Below are 16,874 nucleotides of genomic sequence, written 5' to 3'. Positions count from 1 at the left end.
ATTGATTTGGAGACTGTTCTTCAAGCGGCGGTTTTGTAAATGACGAGGATGGTCAAGTCAGAGCCGCTCACAAAATCTTAGGATACGATCCCATCCAGAAGTCATTTGCCGACCCGAAGCATGTGATCAGCGCTAACAATCCTCAGCTTCCGAAAATCACCGTAGTCGAACAAGGGTTTTTGATCTCCGAAGGATCTCCTGTCCCCGAGGGCATCCCATTGGCGGACTCCTCCCCGTCTCGTCAGGCAGCGGAGGACGAAGGTGATTTAGGTCTGTCCGAGGAGGGATTTGGGGCATTTGACCAAACCGACCCATCTGAGGATCTTTCTGGTGATCTGGGTGACCCTGACTTGTCCGAAGCGGAACTGTTGTCAGTGGGAACATCCTCCCAAGCCGAGATGGGTCTTAAGAGAAAGCCCCTGACCAGCTTGTTCGACCTCATTGAGGGTCAGCCGGGAAAGGGTGCACAGGGAAAACCGCAACCCAGTGCTTCAACTCCCCCACCTCAGCCCCAGCCCGTCCAGACTAGGTCCTCCTCTACTAAGTCGCAGCCATAATCTCCTCGTTCCAAACTTCCTGCTCCTTCTCAATCAGCTCTGCCTTCTCGGCCGGAGCCCACTGACTCAAAGAGAAAGAGGAGTCCCAAGGGTAAGGAATCCATGGATGGGGGAAAATCTCAATCTTCTCAGGAGAGGGATGAAGCCCCGCGAGCTCAAAAATAGTTAAAGATCGGGCACCAAAGTTAGGAGAAAGGGATCGAAACCCAATCCGCGCCGAGTGCTTGGCTTCTCGCCCCAATGCTCCACGGGGAGCCATTACTGGAGAACGCGTCCATGAGGAACCTTGGAGACGGCGAAGGCGGTTATGTGGCCGACGCGTTAGGGAGGACCATGCTGCTTCCTACTGATATGGCGAAGTTGAAAAATATGAGGATGCAGGAGGTTTTCCTTAGCGCAAAGAGGTACTTGGGTATGGTAAGACTCTTGAAACCTAAGACTCTATCAATTCTTGCTCCTAGATTTTCATTCACAATATACTTGTCTCAATTGGCAGGCTATCCAGGCCAACTATAGGATGGAGGAAGAAGTTAAGGGGCAGAGTAAGACCGCAAAGTTTGAGCGCGATAAACGTATTGACGCTGCGCGAACCCTTAAAAATTCCGAGGCTGACCTCGCGAAGGCTAAGGAGGACTTAAAAGAGGCTGTCCGAGACAGGGATTGTGCCGTGGCAGGTTTGACTGGTGCCCAAAAACAAGCCGAGGAACAGACAAAGCGCCTACTCGCTGCCGAGGAGCAATTGCAGATTGCTAAGGAACAGATCAGTGATTTGAAGAAGAAACTGGTCATGGCAGACAATGCTAAGGGCGTGGCGGAATTTACCAGAGATGAAGCCATGAGGGCCAAGCAGGAGGCTGAGTTTGCCAGAACTGAGGCCGAAACTGCTAAGGACAAGGCTGAGGAGGAGGGTTATGAAGCGGGGGTGGCTGATACCCAGGCCTCCCTTAAAGCTCAAATCCCTGGAGTATGCAGGCTATACTGCTCCCAGGTTTGGGAAGAGGCCCTTAAACGAGTTAAGGTGGAAGCTTCATCCGACTTGTGGAAGGCGGAGAGCGTATTTTATCCTCCAGCCATCCGTGAGACCACCTCCACCAGCTCCGAGGCTATGAGCGCTCCACAGGAGGCTGAGGCTGCTGAGTCAGAAGCTGCTCAGATCATCGTCACTCCTGGCGAGTCAACTGAAGGAGGAGAGCCTCATGCTGCGACAGAAGCACCTGGAGGTCTAAATCCCGAGATGCCTAAAGAAGCTGCCGAGCCTACGGTCAGCACTCAGATCTCTAGTGCCGAGGAACTAGCCATCTTTGTTCAGCCCCTACAGGCCATTCCACTTACTGATGTTCCCCAAAGCACCGAGACTAATCCTGCTCAGCCTTCCCAAGAAGGGGATGTCTCCCAGGGCCCCGAGGCTATACCTGCTCGGCCTTCCCAGGACGTGGCCAAAATGAAATCTAAGAAGTAGAAGCCCTGGCCAACTTTTGCATTTGTTTCTAGTTTACCTGTTAGCTAGTTTCCCTTTTGTTTTGAGGACTTTAGAGTTTGCTTGCAGTTGTACTCTTTGACCACTTATATGAAATTCTTTTCTTCCGTTTTCCTTTAAATTACATGTTCGTTGCCCTTGCCGATATTAACTATTGTTGTGAACCTCATGGTTTTTGAACTAGTTATTATAACATGTATGAATGGCTATGCATATGATTTATTTGGGATTACATCCCAGAATTCTAACTTACCCATGCCCATGGGACGTCGAACTTGTATCTAAACGTAATTCTAGGGAGCCAAAGGTATCATCCGAGATGCCGAGTGTGCTGTTAGGCCGAGCCTGGTACTTAGCCTTCCTTTAAGTAGTTGGTTTCCCCATAAGTTTGAGTCCAAGGACCATGCAATACCTTGGTTCTGTCCAAAACTTAGCTTTTCTTTAAGTAGTTGGTTTCCCCATAGGTTTGAGTCCGAGGACCATGCAGTACCTTGGTTCTGTCCAAAACTTAGCTTTTCTTTAAGTAGTTGGCTTCCCCATAGGTTTGAGTCCGAAGACCATGCAATACCTTAATTCTGTCCAAAACTTAGAATTTTCTTTAAGTAGTTGGTTTCCCCATAGGTTTGAGTCCGAGAACCATGCAATACCTTGGTTCTGTCTAAAACTTAGAATTTTCTTTAAGTAGTTGGTTTTCCCATAGGTTTGAGTCCGAGAACCATGCAATACTTTGGTTCTGTCCAAAACTTAGAATTTTCTTTAAATAGTTGGTTTCCCCATATGTTTGAGTTTGTGGACCATGCAATACCTTGGTTCTATCCAAAACTTAGAATTTTCTTTAAGTAGTTGGTTTTCCCATAGGTTTGAGTCCGAGGATCATGCAATACCTTGATTCTGTCCAAAACTTAGAATTTTCTTTAAGTTTGGGGGATTAGCCCCTCAGCCAAGGTGTGGGACGTTGATCTGACGTTGGAAGCCCCTAGAACTGTCCATGCTACTGACGCTTCGAAGCGTAGCCCCTAGTGGAACTTTATATTAGGGCAACAATAGCGAGCTGCTGGAAGTGACGGAGGGGCTTTCGTAGGCCCTTGCTTGACGGGAGCTCGATCCACCACCTGTGCCAATGCACAAGCCCTTCCCATAGACGGCGCCAATTGTAAGGACTCAATTTGTAACGATCCCAAACTGGTATTGGGTTTGTACGTTAAAGGCCCAAACAATAAAATTTGTAAAGCGTGGGCTGAAAAGCTAGGCCTTGGTCACCGGATAGTGGATGGTCATGGTACTCATACAAAGGTGAACTATGTTTGCTCAAGAAGTTTTTCTCCTCAGCATGGCGGACGCGCAGAGATGAACTAAGCATGTCCATGGATCTTGTCCATGAAGCTTCATGTTCTTACTTTTTCTCCTTCTATTTGGATACCCCCCCCCCCCTTTTTGGCGCATTAGCCCTTACATTATATATCCCTTCCCAGTTGATCCTGACCTTCCATCTGTTGATCAGGCAAATACCTACTCGAGTGCTTGTCCCATCAGCCGCCTCCCCCCACTTTCTGTTAGTTGCAATAACCGAAGCCACACTGTTCAGGAGTCTTTTCCCATCAATGTGGCTAGGACGTTTGTTGGCGTATTCAATGCGGAGGTGACGTCTTCGCCTTGAACCAATCCCACACTGTACCCCCGTGCGTGTCCCATTCTATTCACCTTTTCTTCTAGAAGCACTTTGAAGGCTGCCTTTGATGACGTGTAGTTCTTCTCTTTTAGGCCTTGGGATGCCGAGGACATGGTCATCCTCGGCCGCATTCCTAGGCAATTTGGTATTTTAATATTTGTTCTCGGCAACTATTCTCCTCGGCGTGGGCCTTGGGCCCTAATAGGAAGTGGACCGGGACCACAAATTCTCTGGCCCCACAGATATAATTATAAAGATGTCAAAATATTTATATATAAAAAATGTCAAAGTAAAAGACAAAACGACCCAACCATGTCAACAAAAAACAACACTACCACTGCCATGCACAATAAGACGTACCCCAAAATCATAATCCGACCCAAATCAAAATTTGAATAACCTCCAAAACATAACCCCAAAAAAAAAAAAAAAAAAAATCCAAACCTACTTTTAAAGGATCTTTCACCTCAGGTTCAAGTTCTACTTCAAGCTTGACTTCCTCCAGCAAATCTGGTGGTGGTGTGGCTGCTTATTGACTTTTTGTCTCTATTCAACTGAAACACTCAAGGATATTTGGGTTTTTTTTCCTTGCAATTTTGTTGGGAATTACGGTGAGACTTAGATACAAATCTGGATTTTTTATTTTTTATTTTTTTTAAACAAATTTCAAGGATTTGGGCTGATTTTATATTGTTTGGACTTATTTGTGTTGTTATTTGGGTGCTTTTGTATTGTTATATGGGCTCTTAGTGGCTTTAAAGCGTATGTTGGGGGCCTAATTTAATTTTTCACGGGCCCAGATTCAAATTCATGCAATATACATACATATTATCAAAAAAAAAAAGCATAATACGTACATAGAGTGCTAGGTTTTTTCTTGTTGGGTCAGGGGGCCAAACATAGCTCCGTTCGTTGGACCTCTAACACCAGAGGTTTGAGCACAAATAACCTTTTGTACAAATACAATCCTTCACTTTGGTCTTTGTAACCCATTGGAAAACAACATCAATACATTTTCCCACCCACTCAATTTTATACAAAAAATTTACATCCATGTGGCAACAGTATGTAGTAGGAAATGCGCAGATTGTCGTTGGGTTTGTCGTATTGCAATTTGGCATACTGCACTCATAGTAGCGTATCAACAAGAAGAAAGATACCTTAGAGTTCTTAAGTTTGTTTAAGGTAAAGTTATTGAAATCTTATCATTCCACTATGAAATGAGTGGTTTAAATTTTAACATATCATTCATCATTGACATTTAAATAGAAGTGGACTCTCTATCATTGATTGAAAGTTTATTCATACGTATAAAAATTTAAACAAAATCACCTGTTAACAAATTGACAACATTGTCTAATCAAAATAATACTTAAAAAAGTTTTGTCACATAATCTTCATATAGATTTAAAGCCAAATATATCATTGTACCCTAAGAATGATAGAAAAGAAAGGGAGCACCAAAACCAAGCCAAGAGAAATTTGTTTCGTTTCTGTATCATGGGCCTAGGGTCCTTGACTTGCATGTTTACAATATTCAATCCCTTACACAACATTTTTACCTTTTTAAAATTTTTAACTTTTCTCGATCCAATGGTAGATATCAAAAGCTAACTTTTTAACTTTTGATTTGAATTATTGAAAGGTATTGTATGATGCAATAGCCCTGGTTATTGTAACAGATTTCAATCCCTGGTGCATCAATCATCATGTCTAATGAATCATTTTCAATAGTAGATAACGTCATTTATGTCATCATATATATATATATATATATTTGAATATAAGATAGAAATTTTACTTTAGCCTAATTTATGTCATCATTATTGTTGTCATTTTCGTTGTCGTGGTCGTCTTCATCATCATTATCATTCACAACTTGGCATGGAGTAGGGAATAAAGAGAAGATAAGCGTTCAACCCAGACTTCATTCCATTGAGACTAAGTTTGCCACAACATTGAAGAAAATTTCAATATTCGATGAACCTCAAAACTTCAAGGAAACGATGTCTACACTTGTAAACCTTTTAGAAACAGGTTGTCAATAGTGAAATTGAATACATTTTACAAAATCAAATATGGGAATTAATGGATCTTATACCGTTATACCTAAATGAAAACTTAGGATATAAATGGAAATTTAAGAGAAAATTGAAAACTTCTAAGTTAACAAGTATAAAGCGAGGCTAATTGGAAAGGATTACAAACAAAAGGAATGTATGAATTGCTTTGATATTATATATTACTAGATTCTAATCTCATACATATGCATGGATATACTTAAAAGATATAAATTAAAATGCATAGTATAATTCTTACATATATAATTTAAATATTATTGATAGTCATTTTTTTTTAAATTTTTAAAAAGTCTTATATTATTAGGTAGAAAATGTAAATTGTCCATTTTGTTTTATTTTATTTTATGTTCATTAATTCTAGACTCTTTGGTTTTTGCACACAATAACTCACTTGGATGGATATTTATGATGTAATCCCACATTTGACTTAAAAATTAAGAAATAAAACTCTCTCTAAAAATAAATAATTTAAGACATATGACGCAAACTTAGATTTCAATTGTAGAATTTAATTGGATTTTCTATCAACTTTGGCTATTAATATATAATACATATAGATATCCAATTATAAGAGTAACAAATGGATCCATTTGTATGTTAATGGATATTGTAGCGTTGCATAGCCAGTATACATCAAATGGATTATAAGACTATTGTAGAGATAAGGGCCAAAATTTGTATATTGGGCCTGGGGCTTTGGCTGAGAACGTTGATTGGTCCTAGGACGGATAAACAGTAGTGAGAGTGTTAAGTTTAGAGTCCCATAAGTAAGATGCAAGCGGAAAGGTTGGGAAAGGTGGTCTAAGGGGGAATATCTCCTCGGACAAGCCAAGCATAGATCGAATGCATATCCTATCACTCAAAGTGACCTTTTAGGAAACTCCACTGCTAGGGGTGAGCATTACAGACGCACTGGAAGAGCGGAAGCCAAGAAATATCTAAGGAAAAGTTGTTGCCACTGCATTAAATACTCAGCAGCTAACTTTCTGGTCACATTTATGTGGAGAAGACCCCTGAACAGTGTTGCATTGGCTATCCCAACTCATAAAGGGCTAGAAAGGGTGTCCGATGCGGCAAGCACTCAAGTAGTGGCTTGGATGATCAAATAAATAGAGGGTCAAGATCATTAGAAGGGAGATATATAATGTAAGGGACCCCTGACAAAAGGGGGATCGAAAATTAGAGAGAGAAATTTAAAGAGAAACATTGTAGCAGTCAGGAAATGAAAGTGTAATCATACTTAAGATAAACATACAAGAACTGATCTCCTTGGACCTGTTCGAGGACAACTTTCTTCAGTTGAAATCCATCTACCTTTCTGTTCATGTCATTAGAATCTACTTTGTTAACCATCCAATTCATTTTAGTATAGTTTTCCAACCAACTCTTTATATATTCATTGTTTTGGATTTTTTGGGTCCGAGTTTATTCATTTTTTGGGCTTGGGATCTAAACTCGGTCCTTACATAGACTATTTGGGAATTTGGGTGAATCGGTGAAGCTTCTTAAGAGGTTTGATTGACCATTAGAGAACGAAGTTACATCTTACAGCATAAATTGTTATGAATGACAAAATATACTGGTTGATATCTCCCTCAGATGTTTCTAAAAAGAAAAAGAAAAGAAAAAGATATCTCCCTCAGCTCCAATTACGATGAGAGAAAAACTAAAGTAAGAGGTAAGTCCCTAACCTCAAAGTTGAGGCATCAAAGGAAGTATACAATTGTACTTTTGGTTTTAAAATTTTTTTCCCTCGCAAATCTATGTATTTAAACTTTATGTATTGCTTTTTAAATATATTTTTATTTCTAATTAGACATGTACTTTTGTCCAATGTATATTTTAAACAAAACAAGCTTATAAAAATATTTTAAGTTATTGTTAACCGGTGTTCTTATGCATTCATTAAAAAAGCCTCAAAACTCTTCTTATGTCAAATACCAATCAGCACTTTAACCTAATAATAATAATAATAATAATAATAAATAATGATTATAAAACAGACATCATAAATTAAAATTCAATTGTATCTATTACCCAAAAAAAAAAAAAAAACACTTAAAAAGTTTCCATATGCCTTAAGAAGTAGGAAAAACTAATAAAAATATATTAATTTCAAAAAGAAAGTGGCTTGACTACATTACAAAATTCTATCTTAATACATGCACAAAAACACCCATAGCAGACCCAATAATCTATACCAAAAAAATCTTATTGGACAACAAAGTTTAATATAATGGAGAAATTTGTTATATATTTTTTATTTATATCAGGTGAGACAAAAGGGCTTATAATTCATCACAAGGTTGGATTGGCCAAGAAAGAAGCCAAGATTAAATAACCAAAAAAGAAAAACCCTCTTTTAAAAGTATTTTTTAAATTTTGGTTAAAGTTTTTATCTGTACCTTAAATTCAAAAAATACATTTTGTAAAATATTATATTTTCATTTACCTGTCAATATATTTATTTCCCACATAAAAAAGTATTTTTCTGTAAACTTATCACAATCAATTTATTGTTTATAAAATTTATATATATATTTACAAACAAAAGAGTTCCAACAGCGCCTTCCTTCTTCCTCAATCCAAAATGACCCTTAAACTCATTAGAGAAGAAATTTAAAAATTTTAAGTTTTAGTAGTGATGAAGTATTTGAAGGATATAAGTATGAATTTTAAGTAACAAAGGCCAAAATATGACACCAATTCTTACCAAATATTTTTATACCTGTTAAGAGAGTAAACTGTGAACAAAATGAATACAAATTTGTCAAATTAATTATTATAAAAAAATTGTGAAAATTATTATAAAAATATTGTGACGTAACAATATTATTACACATTACTAAAATTAAAATTATATAAAAATATTGTATTTGTACTTTATATTTATTATAATATATATATATATATATTGTTTTTGTAATATTTTATAAACTTTTATTTTTTATTTTTATAGTTTCTTTAAAAATTGTCCCTTCCCCATTGCCAACCGGCCCCTGACACAAGTTGACAGAGCCACCATGGCCGCATTTCTCAACAAAAACAGCTTAAGCTAAACTCCCACACACACACACACTCCCTTCCCATCTCTCCTCCAAAAATCCAATCCTCTTCATTCCTCATGTCCAACATTTCCAATTATTTCAATTCCTAACCCAAAACCAAACAAAACAAAACAAAACAAATCCTCTATACTTCAATCTCCCCTCTATTTACAATCATGGACATCCTCTACGCTCAGATCCAAGCCGACCTCCGCTCCAACGACGCCCTCCGCCAAACCGGAGCTCTCCTCCAAGCCCTCCAGCAGTCCGCCGCCGGTCGCGACATTTCCATCCTCGCCAAATCCGCCGTCGAAGAAATCGTCGCCTCCCCTGCCTCCGCCGTCTCCAAAAAGCTCGCCTTCGATCTCATCCGCTCCACTCGTCTCACCTCCGACCTCTGGGACACCGTCATCACCGGCGTTCGCTCCGATCTCGATTTCCCCGACCCTGACGTCACCGCCGCCGCAATCTCCATCCTCTCCGCCCTCCCTTCCCACCGGCTCTCCAAGCTCCTCACCGACTCCACCAAAGAGATCAACACCTGCTTCGATTCCAGCAGCGATAACCTCCGCTTCTCCATCACCGAAACCCTAGGTTGCATTCTCGCTCGCGACGACGTCGTTACGCTATGCGAGAACAGTGTTAGCCTCCTCGACCGAGTCTCCACCTGGTGGACTCGGATCGGCCTCAACATGCTTGATAGATCCGATAACGTCTCCAAAGTCGCATTCGAATCCGTCGGGAGGTTGTTCCAAGAGTTTGATTCGAAGCGGATGAGTAGGTTGGCTGGAGATAAGCTCGTCGATAGCGAGAACTCGCTTGCGATTCGGTCCAATTGGGTTTCTTCAATGGTGGACTTCGTGTGGAAGAAGCGGAACGCGTTGATGGCTAGGTCGTTGGTTTTGCCGGTGGAGAGCTTCAGAGCTACGGTGTTTCCGATAGTGTATGCGGTCAAGGCCGTCGCTTCAGATGCCGTTGAAGTCATTCGGAAGCTATCAAAATCTTCTTCTTCTTCAACTAGTAGTGTATTGGATTCAAATGCGGAAAGGTTCGTCGGGGTTTCGGACGTGGTTTCGCATTTGGCACCGTTCTTGGCTTCGTCATTGGATCCGGCATTGATCTACGAAGTCGGGATTAACATGTTGTATTTGGCTGATGTACCTGGAGGAAAGACCGAGTGGGCTTCGCTCTCCATCATTGCGATTCTCACGCTTTGGGATAGGCAGGAATTCTCTTCTGCCAGAGAGAGTATTGTTAGGGCTGTTGTTACCAATCTACACCTTCTTGATCTTCATATGCAGGTGCACGTGCTCATTTTTCTTTTCTATGGGTGTTATTATTTACTGTTGAATTTGAATTTTTCATGTATTTGGTGTGTACATTGTAGTTTAGAATACTGTGGAGTGGTTGTCATGGAAATTCTTGGGTCGTGTTTGAGTTGCCAATTTGTGGTTTAAAGAGTTGCACTTTACCCGTAATTGTATTTGCATTTAGTTCATGAGTTTAGGCTTTCTTTTTGAAGCAGGTGATTTACATAAGTGGATTTTAACAATGGGTAAAACTTAATTACAGTTCCTTAGGTGCATTATATTAGGTTTTCCCATTAAATTCAAGCACGTAGCTACATTGAAGTTGATTGTCCTTGGAAAAGATAACACTTTTTGCATTTTATTGGTCAATGCAACCATGTGTTTGAATTTTGGAGAACCTACTGAATTGCACCTAAATAATTGTAACTAAGTTTTGCACTTTAACGATTTGGGGATGAAAGGATATTGGTAGATTGGTAGAGTGCAATTTTTCAAACCTTTTGAAGCACATGTTGGTAAATCAAACTCTACCAAACCAGTGTTATTAGCCATTAAAAAATAATTAGTGCCTGAGCTTTAGAAGCTAAAATTGTAGTCACTTTGGCGAGGATAGAGAATGAAACCTGAAAAAATTATGTTCTTGGTTAGTACTATTGAGTTGTGAGCTTAATGCGCTTTATTATTGAAGAATTTCCAGTTAATGAGCTGATGAATGAGAATGTATTGTTTTTTTATGAGCTTCTTATATAGATTAGAAGTGTAAATTGGTGGTCTTATTCAAGGCTTTAGTGCTACTTAAAAAGGAGGAATAAATGGACAAGCCATGTAAAAGTGGTTAAAACATGTGTAACTCTAGCAGCAAGGTTTTTTATATATTATTTTGTGGTGGAATTGGTAGCTGCAGGAAATACTTACAAGTTATCGATGTGTGAGGGTTGAGTTTTGAGCGTGGTCTCAAATTTTAAATCTTCTGTTTGTAGGTTTCATTGTTTAGGAGGTTGCTTCTTATGGTGAGAAACTTGAGGGCAGAATCAGATCGCATGCATGCTTTGGCTTGCATTTGTAGGACAGCTCTCTGTGTTGATCTATTTGCAAAGGAAAGCGTTCGAAGAGGTCAGAAACCTCTTGCAGGAACTGATATTGCTTCACTTTTTGAGGATGCAAGAATAAGAGATGATCTTAATAGTGTAACAAGTAAAAGCTTATTTAGGGAGGAGTTAGTAGCATCACTGGTGGAAAGTTGCTTTCAGTTGTCCCTACCTTTGCCTGAACAAAAGAACTCAGGCATGGAGAGCAGGGTCATTGGAGCTTTAGCATATGGAACTGGTTATGGTGCTCTGAATTGGACGGAGCCTGCTTTGGAAGTTGTGGAAGTGTGTAGACCTTGTGTCAAGTGGGATTGTGATGGTCGGACCTATGCAATTGATTGCTACCTGAAGTTGCTTGTTAGGTTGTGCCATATCTATGATACGAGGGGTGGTGTAAAGAGGGTGAAAGATGGAGCTTCTCAAGATCAAATTTTAAATGAGACAAGGTTGCAAAAATTACAACGTGAACTTGTGAAAGATCTACGTGAGGTATGTGAACTCCAGTTGAACAATTATATTTACACTTACTAATGATGTAACATCTTGGCAATGCATGTGGCTGCTGCAATTCCTCACTCATTATATTTGTATTTATTACTTCAAAGAATTATGGTTATTTCATGTGTTGTAGTTTTTCATTTGCGGTACCTTTTTTTAAGGAAGGGGAAAAAAAAAAAAAAAAATACTGCACAGAAGAAAAAGAATGGTATGGTTCTTGTTATATAATACTATATTACTATGTTTTTCTCGAAATTATATCATAATCAGAAATGATTGAATCAAACTGACATTGATGAGGCTACAAGGCTATGTCCTCTTGTGTGCTACACTGCATGTTGTCAGTAGTTTATTCATGTTTTATGTTTTTTTTTTTTTTTTTTTCGTAATAATTTGAATTTTATCAATAAGCTGATCTTATGAGTGATGCTGATGGGTGATTCCACAGGCTGTTAACCGACAAATGTGGTGCTAAAGAAAGCATTTTATAGCATAGCTATGTATATTATCTATATATAAGCTAACAGAAAGATTCAATGAATCTTAAACTTGATGCTTGAAACACACTGTCATATTGGGTGCAGGAGCCACTTGTTGTTTTTTTCTTCCTGCAACTGCTATCTGATTTCTTAGGAATTATGGAAATGCTTGTTTAGAGGAAGGCGTTATCATCTTCAAAACAAAAGATGGTCATTATTTGTTGACTGATTTTCTATTCCTTGATGTTTATCTTTCTTTTGTTGTTATTTCTTTGTGTCCACACTGTTTTCTTTATTATTACTACCCAATTCCTAGGTCTTAATCATCTTTGTCATTTCTGTATAATGGATATTGAATTGCCTTTATTTATTTTGCATGTCATCTTGAACTGTTGTCCATCTGGCAGGTGAATACCCCAAGAATATGTGCTCGCCTTATTTGGGCTATTGCAGAACACATTGACCTAGAAGGATTGGACCCACTTCTAGCTGATGACCCTGATGATCCGCTTAACATCATTATAGCAAATATTCACAAAGTTTTGTTCAACATAGATTCATCTGCAGATACAACAAATAGGCTTCAAGATGTTCAGGCAGTTATTTTATGTGCTCAGCGGCTGGGATCACGTAACCTTAGGGCTGGGCAATTACTGATTAAAGAACTTGAAGAGTTCAGAAGCAGCAATTTGTCTGATTCTGTCAACAAGCATCAGAGCCGCATGATATTGCAGAGAATTAAATATGTTACAAGTCATCCAGATAGCAGGTTAGCATGTTTCATATTTTCACTTTGCCTATTATGTTCCTTATTTGCATTCGACGTTTCTGTATTAATTCTCCCCCAAAAAACAAAAAAAATGTAGATGTTGTACTGTAATGTACTATCTGATTACGGATTTGTTCACAAGTCAAACAGAGCCTGTTGGAGTGGCAGACAAGAATGATTGCTAAACAGTTGTAGTTTGGCTTTTCTGTGATTGTCAGCCTTTTTTTTATTTTTTTATTTCTTAACAAGCATCTCAGTAATTTAATAGCATTGAGATTGTTGAAGATTTGGATGGTTTGTATCTTTTTCAGGTGGTCAGCTGTTAGTGAAGCCAGGGGAGATTACCCATTTAGCCACCACAAACTAACTGTTCAATTTTATGAGGCAGCTGCAGCTCAGGATAGAAAGTTGGAAGGATTGGTTCACAAGGCTATTTTAGAGCTTTGGAGGCCAGAACCTAGTGAATTAACTCTTTTGCTGACAAAAGGAGTTGACTCTACTTCACTGAAAGTTCCTCCAACTGCAATTTCTTTGACTGGTAGCAGTGATCCATGCTATGTTGAAGCATACCATTTAGCAGACTCAAGTGATGGAAGGATCACTCTGCATTTAAAGGTGGAATATTATCTACTTCTAACTATTACAAATATTTGTGGAGGTCCTTTTATTTATGGTTCTCATTAATATGCAATATAATACCAATTCAAACTCATAAAAAATGCAAAATAGGGCTCATTTAAGATTTCAAGATACTTGCATAGCATGTTGCCACAGTTCCATTTTCGGTAAGAAGAATGAAACAATGACCATATATGGTATGGAGTGTGTTTGTTTGTGGTTCGAAGGTAGCTAGGAATTCACTTCGTTTGAACTCACAAAATTGCTAATTTTCATGAGCTTGTTAACAATCACCTCCTTTTGATAACACACTTTATGGAGCGTACCTGATATTATATTGTGAATTTGCACGATAAAATGTGTACACAGTTTAAGTGGGTAGGACTTATAAAAAAAAAGGGTGGGTAGGAGCTTATTTGTCTTTCATGTTAGTTTATTACATAAGCTCCCATGTATCCTACACAGCTCATTGCCTGGTACACACAATTAATCATGTGCTTCCTATTTTGAACAGTTTGAGGTTGTCTGAAAGAATTAATAGTATTAGGTTTAAATTCACTTAATTAGACTGCTTTAAGGGATGAAAAGTATTACTCTTTCTTTGTAGGATACAAGCTATTGTGTTTATTGCTCTGGTTTTGTGCTTGATTGAAACATTATCAACAATTGATGAACATGTTGCAGGTCTTAAATTTAACTGAGCTTGAACTAAATCGAGTGGACATTCGAGTTGGGTTGTCTGGGGCATTATATTATATGGATGGGTCTCCTCAAGCAGTTCGGCAGCTGCGTAATCTTGTTTCACAGGTTTTATTTCCCTGCCTTTAAATTGCATCTTTTATTATACCTCTTCTTTTTTCTTTTTTTTTTTTTTTTGTGGGGGGTGGGGGGGGGGGGGGAGAGTGGGGTTTGTTGAGTATTTGCCTTAGCAGCTCATCTTATTGGAGGGTTTTTAGAGCCTTCTCCAGTTTTCCTTTAAATGATAGTCTTTCTTAGTCAATGAAATTGTTTTTGATCAATCCCTTAGTATACATATGGTGGGGTCCATAGTTACGAGTATTGTGTCTGTTACCAGGTTTTAACAGGCTTTAGTGATCAGAATGTGTGGAGTTCCTAACTATTATTTTCCATTCATTTTTTTGGCCATAATCTTGGCATTCCCTTGATGGATGCCATCTTCTAAAATTAGTGTGACATGAAGGAGTTGCTGCCTTGTAGTCCATTTTCCTAATGATGTTATTTGTAACATCCTGTACTATCCAGTGTAATCTTATTTTCACTGTAATATAACTTCCCCCCACTGCACAAAAAGATTCTATTTTTTTGTGAGTTTTTTGTTATCCATTTTCCTGATGTTATTTGTAGGATCCAGTACTGTCCAGTGTAACGGTGGGTGTAACTCATTTTGAGAGATGTGCCCTTTGGGTGCAAGTATTATATTATCCATTCTATGGGAGTGGTGCTGCAGCAGATTATGAAGGTGACTACACTGAAGAGGATCCACAAATCATGAGACAAAAGAGAAGCTTAAGGCCTGAGCTAGGAGAGCCTATTATTTTGAGATGTCAACCTTACAAAATTCCGCTGACTGAGCTTCTTTTGCCGCATAAAATCTCTCCTGTTGAATTTTTCCGCCTATGGCCCAGTTTGCCAGCAGTAATAGAGTACACTGGTACATATACATATGAAGGAAGTGGCTTCAAGGCTACGGCTGCACAGCAGTATGGTGAATCACCTTTCTTAAGTGGACTGAAATCTTTGTCCTCTAAGCCATTCCACAGAGTTTGTTCACATATTATCCGGACTGTGGCAGGGTTTCAGGTATAGTTTTCTTGATATATGAGTCAACAATCTCTTTTGCAGTTCATTTTCTTATTCTAGTTTTGTCCTACTGTTTAGTTGTCATTTCTCTAGTGAAACCACTTTTGGTATTTCTTAGACCTATCTTGAATTCAAGTTCTAATTGGAGCACAAATCTGTCGGTGGCAAATTTCAATTTTGGCTTTGATACGTTCTTTTCAGAAACTAAGAATTTCTGATAATTAGTGGAACTTGGTAAAAATAATTGAATATCACTTCTTGACTAGGATCTTAAATGGTTGAAAGTTCAAAGTATTTGGAGCTGAAATTATATGTGAAATATATATTTATTTTGTGGGATTAGACCAGTGCCATTCTTCCTACATGCTATTTTCTTGGAACAAATTATTGAAACAAAATATAAATTAATTCACTGTATTGAAACAGCTTTGTTTTGCTGCAAAAACTTGGTATGGAGGTTTTCTGGGCATGATGATCTTTGGTGCCAGTGAAGTGAGCAGAAATGTGGATTTGGGAGATGAGACAACCACCATGATGTGCAAATTTGTGGTTAGAGCCTCTGATGCATCAATTACAAAGGAGATTGGATCAGATCTACAGGGATGGTTGGATGATCTTACTGATGGGGGTGTGGAGTACATGCCCGAAGATGAAGTGAAGGTGGCCGCTGTTGAGAGGCTTAGGATCTCAATGGAAAGAATTGCCTTACTGAAAGCAGCCCAACCACGACCGAAGACTCCAAAATCTGATGATGAAAACGAGGATGAAGATGAGGAAGATGAGGATAAAAAGAAGAAAAAGAAGAAAGATGGTGAAGAAGATGGAAAAACGAAGGGACCTTCAACCTTGTCAAAGTTAACTGCAGAGGAGGTTGAGCATCGTGCTCTTCAAGCTGCAGTGCTCCAGGAGTGGCACATGTTGTGTAAAGAGAGGAACCAAAGTCAAAATTAATCATTCTTTAAAAAAGAAAAAGAAAAAAGGATACGAATATATTCTTTGTATTCACTATTCATAGGTATTCTTTTTGTGATAAATGATTTAGGTGGTAGTTGAAAATTTGACAACAGAGTGCTCTCGTGTCTTTGCTTTTCTCCCCCCTTTTTTTTTCCTACATATTTAACCCCTTGGGGAAGTCCCTTGTACATCTTGTATCGGCTTGTCATTGGTATGGTGTTCACTTTGAGAAATTGATTGTCACTTGTTAGAAATATGATTTGTGATTAGTATTTCTTATATAGCAGATGTAATTCCACTTTGAAATTTCATTTCTTCTGTACACTCTTGTGATTGTTTAGAAGAAATTTGTTGTTGACATTTGGAATTGCTTGTTGATCTGGTGCATTAAAATTTATACTAGTGCTCTTTGCTTGCCTATCATCTATTACCTGCTTTCTAATGAGCCACGACATGGCTTCTTCTCCAGGCTATATTATAGAATGTAGACCCAAATCCAGAATCTG

General features: G+C 38.7%; 2 protein-coding genes across 2 annotated transcripts; both read left to right on the top strand.

Moving 5' to 3' along the window:
* Positions 1-833: 833 nt before the first annotated feature.
* On the top strand, positions 834-2,016 carry LOC115970134 (plectin-like). Its single transcript, XM_031089803.1, has 2 exons — positions 834-974; positions 1,054-2,016. Exons 1-2 carry the CDS (start codon positions 834-836, stop codon positions 2,014-2,016), a joined length of 1,104 nt encoding a protein of 367 aa, XP_030945663.1.
* Positions 2,017-8,759: 6,743 nt separating this feature from the next.
* On the top strand, positions 8,760-16,692 carry LOC115976485 (protein TPLATE). Its single transcript, XM_031097787.1, has 7 exons — positions 8,760-10,132; positions 11,122-11,718; positions 12,614-12,975; positions 13,287-13,590; positions 14,278-14,400; positions 14,959-15,414; positions 15,841-16,692. Exons 1-7 carry the CDS (start codon positions 9,008-9,010, stop codon positions 16,363-16,365), a joined length of 3,492 nt encoding a protein of 1,163 aa, XP_030953647.1. The 5' UTR covers positions 8,760-9,007; the 3' UTR covers positions 16,366-16,692.
* Positions 16,693-16,874: the final 182 nt, after the last annotated feature.

This window comes from Quercus lobata, chromosome 2, assembly GCF_001633185.2.
Source record: "Quercus lobata isolate SW786 chromosome 2, ValleyOak3.0 Primary Assembly, whole genome shotgun sequence".
NCBI lineage: Eukaryota > Viridiplantae > Streptophyta > Magnoliopsida > Fagales > Fagaceae > Quercus > Quercus lobata.
The sequence above is the reverse complement of the archived record's forward strand: the minus strand, read 5'-3'. Positions and strand labels throughout refer to the sequence as shown.